We start from the raw sequence: 11412 nt of genomic DNA, 5'->3' as shown, positions 1-11412 counted from the left end.
CGGTTCATGGCATACTTGAAATATTCCTCCGAAGAAAGGGTGCGAGTATAAAGGTGTTGGAGAAGTTCCAATCTGTTCGTATCGAAACAATGCGTGACGTTGCCATCCTCGAAACCAAAGTTCTTGCAGATAAGCCTGGCCGATACGCAAGTCTTGTTGTAAAATATCGTTTCCGGATCATTCGTTTGACATTGGATCCCTTGCAGGCCACTATAACAATCTGTACAAGTCGACATTATGGCTTTATCCCCGCATATCCAATATCGTTGCCCTGGTTACGCGATAATTAGGAAACAACATCAAAGGCTTCCAAAGGCTTCCAAAGGCTATCGCTGATTGAAACGAAATAGCTGTCGTTTACAGAATACGATGCGTCGTAGAGCTGACAGCGTATGGTTCGATATTACATGCGATAGCTGGTCATATACACGTATACCTATGTTGCCTATGTACGTATGTATATCCGCACTGGTACTTTGTTACGATCGTCGAGAGACCGCCACTAATTACACGAGCGCTTTGTTGTTCTCCCCGCATTTATTTCAGAGAGATACTTCGTTCTACGAGGGATTTCCGGTTTCAAGCGTTCCCTTATGGCGCGGCTACGAGGGCACGCGCGCGCTTGTTTTAGTGACACGCGTAAGGAGGCGGCAGCAATAAGCAGCTGAAGAGACTGCTTTGTTTGTTGAACCTGAGAAAAATCGCACGAACGAGCGTCCTTAACCCCTTAACGCGCAAAACGTGGGCACAGCTATAACCGTTCAAAGTGCATAAGTTTGTGTGAGACACAGACGCAACCATTTTTAACACATTTTCTGTAGCCATGTATTAATAAACAATCACGTTTTTATAAAAATACTTGTATTCTCGTACGCCCTAGGTCGTACTTTGTACCTTATCGAATGAAAAACGTAGGATGTAGCATTAGAATTACAATATATATTATTAATAATATAATATAAAATAACATATATATATATTCATATCTAGTACGCATATAACTTGTAAGATAAGCTGAAAATAAGTTAAGATCTAAAATGAGATAGAATAAATTTCTCGTATAATATTACATAAATATAAAGGTTGTTACGATCCGTACAGCGAGTAAACTTAACGAAGTTATGGCGATTAAGACCTAGGATCTCTAATTTTTAGCTTTTTATACATATATTATGCATACGAATACCCTAAAGCCTACCAGAAATTGATAGCGAAGCGAGCTAGTACGTTATGTGTGTGAAGCATGCATTTGCATGGTGTGAGTCAACCTATTCCACGAAGTGCATTAACCTAAATACACACGTTTTGTCTCGTACGTAACGAACAATTAGATAAGCTTTTTATTATGAGATAAGCAAGCAATCCTTAGGCAGACAAAAAATTAGAAAAAAATATAAAAAAGAGAAATTACACTTTTCAAATCTCAATCCAAATCCCCTAATCGGTCAAAAATACACAGTTTCTCTTTTTAATGCACTCGTTCCTTCGCTGTGTAATAATATATATATATTCATATCTGTTAAGTTTTGTTCTTGTAATTTATTTGATCAATCATAAAGGATACACGCTACTGTGTTAAAGATGACTAGTGCAATCTACATGAGAATATTAAAAGAAATCCACATCAAACGCGTATAGATTTAACGAAGTAACCTGGGAATAGCAGAGATAAAAGCAAACGATCGTCTCCATGAAATTGGAAAAATGTCGAATCACCACTTGTAACAAAAAAAAATTCTTTATAACAATATTGGTCATATCAATTGGCAGTCAGCGGTTGGCGGTCGGCGGTCAGTGGTTACAATGATTGCTTTGTCGATGAAAGTTGTAATAAAGTAGAAGTAAAGTTGCTAAACCGAACTGCCATTACAAGATTTTTGTCGCCGTTTTTCCAGCAACAAAGGATGTAATTTATTTTGAACTCTTCGTCGCTGAACAATCACAGTGGATATTTACGGTATTATTTTGAACGATTTCTCTAAAAACAGGCGAGTAACTATTACAGCGCGAAATAAATTGTTATTTGAAAATCGAGGTCATGCCTCGAACGAGAATATTATCTCGGTCTCTTTTGCTAATTTTGTGTTCTGATTTCGATATCGTAGATCGCACGTAACCCACAAAACATCTTGCACAAAAATTTTTGTAACAAGATATATTTTGAATAAAACATCCAACTCTCGTAAAAAGGGGCATACATGTACGATTTGAATCGACATCGAGGAAAAGGTGGTGAATGCGATGTAAATAAATTCTTTTAACGAATAAAATCATTTAGTTGTAAAAGTAAATTGCTTTACTATATTCTACGAACAAGCGCAATAACATTTAAAGAATTGCTAAATCGATAAAGGAAGGACTCATGTTATATCTTCATCGTAGCGTGCAATTAGAAGTACACTCTATATCTTAAACGAAATACGAATAAAGAACAATGTTGTAGGCTTGTTCCTCTTATCTATAATTTGTAGATATATAGATTAGAATAGATATTAGAATAGATTAGAGTAGAGAGATTGTAGATTAAATAAGAAAAGATAATATGTATGACATAATTTGGCAAATTACGATCGACAAATTACGTAGTAGTTTCATCTATCGAGATAAGATACACGAGAACCATTTACCAATACCAATAGCTTTTTAAAGCTTCAACCCCGCACAAACGATTAGGTGCGACTTTAAATAACCGAAAAGCACGTTGAAACTGAGAAACAAAAATGGCATTTCGTTCCATCCAAGTTAATTAAAGTTTGTTTCTAGAAAAACCGAAAAATATTCGCATGTATCATTCCATATCTATAAAGCAAGCTATATTTTGCTGAACAAAAGATATTCAATATAAAAATTGTTATTATTTAGATATTGCTAATACAAAAGGCATATGTAGTACACGTATATACTCATAAATTGCCAGCTATACAATGTATGGAAAAACATAAAGCAGCATGTAACGATACGAAGGAAGAGGAGAATATTTTTCTCATGTTATGCGCTTCCGTTCTGCAGAGTAGAGAAATTGAATTTCGAAGAAACGAGCCGTTCGTCATTCGATCGTTTAAAACGGTTCTACGACCTCTTCGGGCTTTATGGGAACGATAAAATACGCGTGTGGCACGGTTACGCTACGTTACACTAAATAACAAGTTGAACCCATCGTTCGTAGGCGAGGTGCGTTCTCTAAAATTTACAAGGGGCGCGGCAGTACGTCTGTTATTTTATCAGTGTGCTTACCGTTCGTGTTGAAATCGTTGTCGCAGTAGGCCCAACTGAGCTTCGGCACGAACGAGACGAACGTGTAGAAAAGTGTCCAGGCAACGATCACCATGTAGTAGACCATTACAAGCAAAATGACGACGAGGGTGCAATAACCGAGACCCTCGAGTGCCGGCGCCATACGTGTGAACGCTTCGTTAGGGCCAAGTCCTGAATATTGTCCAATCGCGAGTTCCAAAAAAAATATCGGCAATCCCATGGTTATCAGCATTAAAACGAATGGAATTAAAAAAGCACCTGTAAACAGAGCAACGACTGAAAATACGCGCTATAACGTATTTATAAAGAGTTTAACGAGGATGGCGACAACTACGATAATACGTAGGTTCACGGAAGTATTCGAACACAAGTATCAATCGATGAAATTTTGTTAGCACTGTTACGAGACTTGTAACGCTTATGTCGGTAGAATATGAAAATATGTATGGAAATTACAAGATGCTTGCTACAAGTACATATTTCGCGGAGATCATAGAAGTATTTAAGCAGTCGATTATCCATACTATACCGTCATCCATGCATGCTACATACAGTATGGATATCAGAGCTTTCCATGGTAGATGTTCAAATACTTTCGTGAATCGATATATACGTATATACATCTTTGTTCGGTCAAATAAATACCGAAGAGTCTATCTAATCTTCTCATTCTAACGTATAATAAACGGCAAATCGTCGATAAAAAGTTGATTAGTAAACGAAAAAATTAAACAACCGCAGTATTAAAAAGTAAGTAAAAAATGGTCTCTTCGATTAAAAAGGCTATTCTTGATGTCGATTAATGTCCCGTTCATGTTCGCTTACGTTGGAACAACCAGATAAATATACCCAAGGAATACGAGCCGATTTATCATTCACTTCGAATGGATACTAATTAAAAGTTATCGAGCCCCTGAGTCTGATTAACGCGACGAAACACCGCGTTACAGTAGAAAGGTTAAAAACGGTCAGCCACTATTCTCTCTTTGGTCGTCTTTCATTAGGAGCCGCCGTGCCGACCGGGGAACAATGAAGAGCTGGGGCCACGTAAACAGAAAAGAACAAAACGACGAGAGTGGAAGTAAAATAGAATAATTAAAAGCCAAGTGTTCAGAATACGCGGGCAGCATCTCTCTCTCTCTCTCCCTCTCTCTTTTCCTCCCTTTTGGAATTTCGCAAATAAACCCGGTGAAAGAGAGGAGCGGCTGTATCAACAGGCACAACCGCACACGCAGCCAGGAAAGATTTATTAAATTTCCCGAACGCTCGGTCACGAGCTGCCAAACTACGCTTAATTATTCGAATTAGTCGCTTCGTCACGTCGACCACGCACGTACACTCCGTGTCACGCGTCTGCTCAGCCGCCTATTTCTCTTTCTCTGCTTCCCCTCTTTTCCCTTTTTCTCCCTTCCGGTTTTCTCCTTTTTCTACGAAAACGGCCGACGCACGAAAATAAATCATTCCGCGTAATCCAGTAGTTCGTTTGCTAGCCCGTGACCGTCTGTTTAGCGAATACGACTAGACGTTTTTCTCGTATGGGAAAGTCGTGCGCACACGCTACCCGTATCCACATGCAGCATACATACCGTACGTTCACCACGACGCCAGGATACGCACAGCTACGAACATATGTATATATACGTACCACCGCCATTACGATATACAAGGTAAGGGAAACGCCAAACATTGCCAATGCCAACGGCATACCCGATGCAGGATAGAACAAACTCGATGGGATTGGCCCAGCTACCCCGTTCAGGATCCTGCGTTAGCTCCACCAAGGCACCGCCAACTCCCAGTGAAACCCTCTTCGTCTGCCAATAACACGGGTTACGTTATATTTGCATCATATAAATCATCGCCGCGAAACGCACGACAACCGGCAACCGAATGGGGAAAAAAGGGGCCAACAACCGGAAGAACCTCCTGTAGTGGTTGTGTGGGCAGGAAGGTTATGAAATAAATGCGAGTTAACAACAATAGAACATCGATTATCCGAATTCTCTATTATCCGAACATTCCGTGGTTCGAACACGTTTCCCGTGTAAACAGTTCGATCTAAGGCGAACCCGCACTCCATGATCTATCGTACGAATCAGTAGGAATTTAGTCAAGCACTCTGCCCGGTCACAGCATGGCGTCGTGCTAATTCTTGCGATACTAGTGTTATGTGTGAGAAGTTCAAAATATCCAGAACTGTTAGGCTCAACGTCGAGAAGCTAGATTGTAAAAGACGATTTAGCATACATACTTGCTGAAATTAAACTGAATAATGAATTAATGACCGAGCTAAATGGAACTTCTCTGAGTGCCGCGAATTGGCTATAGGCCTGTTAAAAAATTACTAAACGATGGCCTAGTTGAAATTCACGATGTTTGACCGTACCATAAGGTCGCTTCGTTGCCCCTCCTAACAAAGACAACGCGCAGAGTTGGTGCGTGCAGAAACCTCTTCCTCGAAAGGTGTTTTAGGAAACCACGGCACCCCTGCCTGTCATTCTTCGATATCGAACAGCGGAATCAAGTATCTCGATAGTCAAGTGTAAGGACCAGTCTGTGGAACATAGAGTCGGACGAAACATAGGAGAACGTGGAAGACAATACACTCGGACGAAAGGTAATGCGGGAAGTGGGAAGGTAAGAGCTGCCACTGGAGGACCGTCCAAGGTATTTACGTAACGAGATTAAGGGAACGCTCGAATCGAGTGAATTTATCTGCAAAGTCTAACGGCACGAGCATCGGTAGTTTAATCTACTCGCACCGTAAGCCACCGACAGATAAGATCCAACGAAACGCTGTTCTTTTCCGCGCATGGTCGATCCCATTGTTTCGTCGGCGCATCGAGACGCACGCGAACTCGATTATACCCCTCCCCGAACGAGACTACGCCGCCGCGAGGAGATCGTCGGTGTAATATTTTTGGAACGAAACTCTATGTACTTAACGGGTACTATAGCTTTCATCGTAGATACCGTTCCCGCGTACAATTTTCGTGTACGTTAATTCGAAAACGACGAAGATTGTACGAATGATTAACGATGTTCTACTCTTTCGAGAACTCCATCTTACATGCGTTGCTAGGTTCACAAATATTAGGACACTTATTCGTTATATTTATCGGAAAATTCGAATGAATTTTACATCGTGAAACGCGTGTAACGCGAACGAAATAACAGATTTGTAAAATAAAATAACTAGGAAATAAAGGAAACGTGTTAATACCCGTAGCGTATTTGCAATAATTCTATGGCTTTGTCACTTTCACAAGTTGAACAGGATCGATTCTTCTAGAAAATCTCCCTGTGACAAAACACATATTTACGTGTATACATCGTTTTCATTGCGTATGTATGTCACGGTTACCGAGCATCGCAAACAACGATCATCTTCGTCCATGAGGCTTTATTCGGTCTATAAGGTGCGTTTGGATCACACTGCTTCTCCTCCGCTCCACTTTGATAAAATTTTGAGACGAAGGTATAAACGAATAGTCGTCCGACAATAACTCGTCAGATCGAAGATGTTCGGAATTACATTCGCGTTGCGTTCACTTTTTTCACAAGCTTGAGGATGATCAATAGCCTAAGCGCGCGCTATGCTCACCTTGGATGTCCACTTTTTAGCTTCCGTCATGGTGATTGTACGAAAATATCAGTAAAATATTTGCGGTCGAAACCGTATTACGAATGCCTCGTCAACTTCGACACCAACTTCGATTCGTAATCGCGATCGCGATCGTCTGCGCAGCTGCGCGCTGCTAGAGAACTATATAACGTCAGATATCAAGATAATCGACAAAAGCTATTATCGAGAGGTTGGTTCTGAATACACTTCATCGTACCGTAGCCGCAAATAAAACGTCTCGGGTCTCGTGAGACGACATCGGCGAGCGGCCAACGTCGTATTCGTTGTGCGACGCGACGATGAAATACGCTTTGCCTTTGCTGTTTCGATTTCGCTTGAGATTCGCATACGGTAGAAACGATAATGCGAGACTTACACGGCTATGAGTTTAAACAGGTGTTTAAGGGCATATTTGACATCGATCGTTGCCCTTTTTCGTGGATTCCTGTTTTAACATCGATACGTCAAATAGTTCGGAAGCTATTCAACTATAAATGAACAATCGTCGACATGCGCGTTCAGCATTGTATGATAAAAGCCTGACAGAAATATTTGGACAGCTCTGTTCATAGCAATACGATCGATCTATCACTGATAAAACGGCGTTGTGTCGCTACTACGTACGAATTTGATCGCAGTCTTTTCGTTTCTGTCTGGTTTACACGTGGTATTTACGAAACTGATTCGTTAATCTGTTGCTTTAAAGCCATACGTTCGAAGCTGCGACGTCATTACGCTTTCGCGAGTGGAACGGCAACACAAAGGAAAATGGGCAATTCGACGAAATTGTAAAAGTTGGGTCATAAATGTATAAAAGCGTGTAAGAACGCCTCATAATTAGACCGCATATTTACGCAAATTAATATTTCGATAAACGTTGTTAGATAAAGGTTGACGAGTTCTTTTATGCTTAATCTAAAATTCTTTGTCAATTGTAAAGATATAAATATCGCAACGCGATAATTTCAAAAATACAACGCAATACAATTTTGAGGATAATGTTTGGTATTTGCGCGCATCATATTCTTCCGGTATTATTATGATAAAGTGCTTAAACAACGATCGATAATCTGGATCATCCTGATCATCATTACTTGAAACGATAATTATAAATGAATAAACAAATGCTATGATTTAAGGATACTGAAATTAATTAACTCGCGAATATAATTGAGGCTTTCTTTATTTAATACACGTGCTTCTCCATTAAATCGATCGCTACAATAAGAGCCACCCGATGTATTTTTCGATAAAATAACTGCTCTCGTTATTTGATCGAATCAAACAATGACAAATATTTAATCTATTAAACGAATTTGTACGATAAAATGTTACTGGTGGAAAGAATTAATGTTTTGTTGATGAGCATACGAAACGTTAACAATTCAATCGACTGTTTACTTAGGATGTTCAATTTTGTAGGAAGTGAAATAATACAGAATACATACTACATAAACCTCATGAAACATTTTATATCAGAACAGCATCAGAGTTGTTTCAATATTCCAATACATTTAGTATAGATGATATCGTTTATCTTCTTTCATCTATGTATATTGAATTGAGATCCGTCAATATTTGCGTATAATATTTAAAGACCTTATCTTTGAAGAATTAATCGCGATTGTAATTTAAATGATTTAAAGACAAGTACATACGTTAAGCTTGACAACGATTATCCTTTAAACTTATCTGTTACGAGAGAAAGACAATAAATTATGCAGTGCTTGACTGAAAATGTAAATTGACTAGAGAAAAGTAAAAGGAAAAATTCAATCTAATTTAACAATAAATAGCAATAATAACACAGAATTACTAATCGTCCCAGTCGCTTCCTTTTTTCTAAATACTTCGCAAAAAAACTGCTCATCTTCCCGATAACCATACGCAACGCGGACAATCTGTTGATTAACTGGAACGCGGTAGCTGAATCTCGCGTGGCTGTGATTTTAAAAGCACAATAATAGTTGCGGATGATTTCCCAGACGATTTACGGTGGAGGACAGCACAACGGTGGTGGCTGTTTGATGTTCCAAAAGTTGAATTCCGAGATGAAAGAACGTCGAAGGAAAAGCTGACGTGCTATTTTATAGCAGGCACAGGGAAAAGAAAAAGAGTTCTAGTTTCCAACAGAGCAAACGGACAATGATCTCGCGTATCTCCCAATCGCGTATGCTGTATGCAATGGCCTCGTGAGAAAAGAGACAGATTCCGAGTGGAAGAGGTAAAGAAATCTGCTCTACGAGTTCCGGATAAAAGGGACGATTTGCAAACTTACTTTGCCCGGTAGCAAATATTAAACATCCCCTATCTCTGCTCCGTTGGTGATTGCCCAGTAAACAAAAGCGGTGGCTTATCATTTATAAAGACCTAGCCGGTAATTCACAGATTTTACGAATTATGCAGCTTCTGCGGGTGAAGCGCGTAATATTTTCGTAAATATCAGCAGAATTAATTCCTTTGTTCGACATCGAACAATTTATATCGGATCTCATTTATACGCGCAAAAAATTGCGTCGAATGTATCGACAGAAAGAAGCGATATTGTAAAAAGCATCGATGTCAAGTAATTTTTGATAAATAATACATTATTTAATTTCTGCTTGGGATCAACGTTTCTCACGGTGTAAGAATGCGTTAAATATGTAAAATAGCGTTCTTTTCGTTGTAGTAATTTATTTTATAAATGAGATGTATTATAAAATTAATGTATAATACGTATAATTTGTCGTTTTCATTTGAAGGCCGCAGATGAAAAACATGATAAGTCACATTTCCCGTGGTATTACAGGATTTATAGGAGAGTATTTCTAAAATTCAATACGCCGTTTACCAAATCCGCATAAAATAAAAACATACATGTGAAATAATAAAAATATATCGAAACGGAAATTTCGAAAAGATTTCTCGGAAAATCAATGAAAAATAACGATTTTCAACGCGATTTTGTTTTGTATTTGCAAATAAATCTATGCGCTCTCAACAGCTGTTTATTAACCAGAAAGATAAATCTTATTTTTGATTAAAGATTTACAAGATCATTTTCAAGAATGTTTCTGATCGCGTGACATCCTACCTTCTCTTACTTAACCTAACACAACCAACAACTCGAAACAGCAATTGGCAGAGTGGAAATAAAGGATTTAGCCTTGGCTTTAACATTTCTTGCTACGCTCGCGAAACAAAAATTACCAAATTATATAAACCATGGTTACTTCCGAGTAAATCTATATCTAGCGAACAAGGGCCGAATAGAACCCGGATAACCCAATCGACACGGAAAGTCGTTCGACAAACAAAAGAAGACGAAGTCTTCGATTCACAATTCCGGTAATCCGGTCAGACCGGATTCTTTCTTTCTGCAAAAGAACTATTCCAAGATACAATCGCGGTACCATCTACCGAAGAAAAAGGACAACCAAAGCGATACCAGTCGATAACGATTATTGTTTGACCGATAGAAGTGCAAAATTTTGTTCATCGGAGGTACATTGAGTTGCGCATAGGAAATTTAGCATGGCGATCGGTCAATTTCAATGGGGCCAATCAAAAAGAAAAAAGGACGATAAACAAATAAGCGACTGGGCGAGCGATCGAGCAAGCAAACAAATAAATAAACAGGCATGCAAACAAGCGAGCAGACGAACAAAAATCGGAGCCGTGTGGTTGTTATTGCTACTCACAACGTTGTAAAATTGCCGACAAAAGCGACATCTAGTACGCTTTGTGAATACACAGTGTCGATTTATCGTAGACTGCTTTATTGCAATGCGATCGTGTGCTTGACCCTCGTGTGTGCTAGTTTGGTGCAGATCACGGAAGTTTGTCGCACGAACGTTTTTCTCGCTTCGCAGCGTTACACGGATTTAACCTCTTTACCTTGCGCGATCATCCTAGAGGATCTTTCCTTAAAATATCAATTTTTTCTATTCGCTTCAACTTTTATATCTGAATGTTACTCTTATTCCAATAAATAGAAAGGCTTTTTACGTCTTAAGGAAACGTTTAGCGTAAAAGTGGAACGAAAAATCACGTAAATGACAATTGTTTCGCATCTTGCTTAAATCGGAGATAACCTTTAACGTAAAAAGAACGCGATTAGGTCAAAATGGAACAACTGAAAAAACGTGGCAGGATTATTTAACTTTATCGCTATTCTATTCAAGACAATTGCGTAGGATAATTCTGGTCGGAAGATATTTGCGATTATTGTGGCAGTGAACATGTTGAAAGAAAGAAAAGGGAACAACGCGGCGAATCCACGAGAAACGTTCATGAGCAGCGTAGTGTCGGTTAAATAACCATCGTAAAATATTCGCGTGGTTCTGCGGGAAAAGCCGTCTGTTCGCTCCAAAGCTGAACCAGGTCGGCAACCAATAGTTAAGGATAAATTGACCGTTAAATCGTGTGAAATTGTGGTAACGTCTAGTTGGCCCAGTCAAAGTCAGAATAAATGAAATTGACAGAGAAGCACTCATAATAGAAAGGACACTATTGAGTAAACTTGGTAAGCTTTCATCAGGGCCGGTATA

At 39.2% G+C, this 11412-nt stretch overlaps 1 protein-coding gene and 1 long non-coding RNA gene across 21 annotated transcripts in view; one reads left to right on the top strand and one right to left on the bottom strand.

Moving 5' to 3' along the window:
- The window catches only part of LOC126924473 (uncharacterized), a 105837-nt gene that overhangs the window by 82350 nt on the left and 12075 nt on the right, over positions 1-11412 (top strand). The gene's annotated exons all lie outside the window — the stretch shown is intronic.
- The window catches only part of LOC126924470 (sodium- and chloride-dependent glycine transporter 1-like), a 30859-nt gene that overhangs the window by 19367 nt on the left and 80 nt on the right, over positions 1-11412 (bottom strand). Inside the window, exons 1-4 of one of the 2 annotated variants that reach the window (XM_050738994.1) lie at positions 6860-7245; positions 4901-5069; positions 3235-3513; positions 16-220 (exon numbers count right to left, since the gene is read on the bottom strand). In XM_050738994.1, coding sequence (XP_050594951.1) covers positions 16-220; positions 3235-3513; positions 4901-5069; positions 6860-6889 — 683 coding nt within the window. In that variant the 5' untranslated portion in view covers positions 6890-7245. Of the gene's footprint in view, positions 1-15; positions 221-3234; positions 3514-4900; positions 5070-6859; positions 7246-11412 lie in introns of those variants that run through there. The other variant, XM_050738995.1, reaches the window with a different exon arrangement.

The sequence above is a fragment of the Bombus affinis genome, chromosome 14 (assembly GCF_024516045.1).
Source record: "Bombus affinis isolate iyBomAffi1 chromosome 14, iyBomAffi1.2, whole genome shotgun sequence".
NCBI lineage: Eukaryota > Metazoa > Arthropoda > Insecta > Hymenoptera > Apidae > Bombus > Bombus affinis.
The sequence above is the reverse complement of the archived record's forward strand: the minus strand, read 5'-3'. Positions and strand labels throughout refer to the sequence as shown.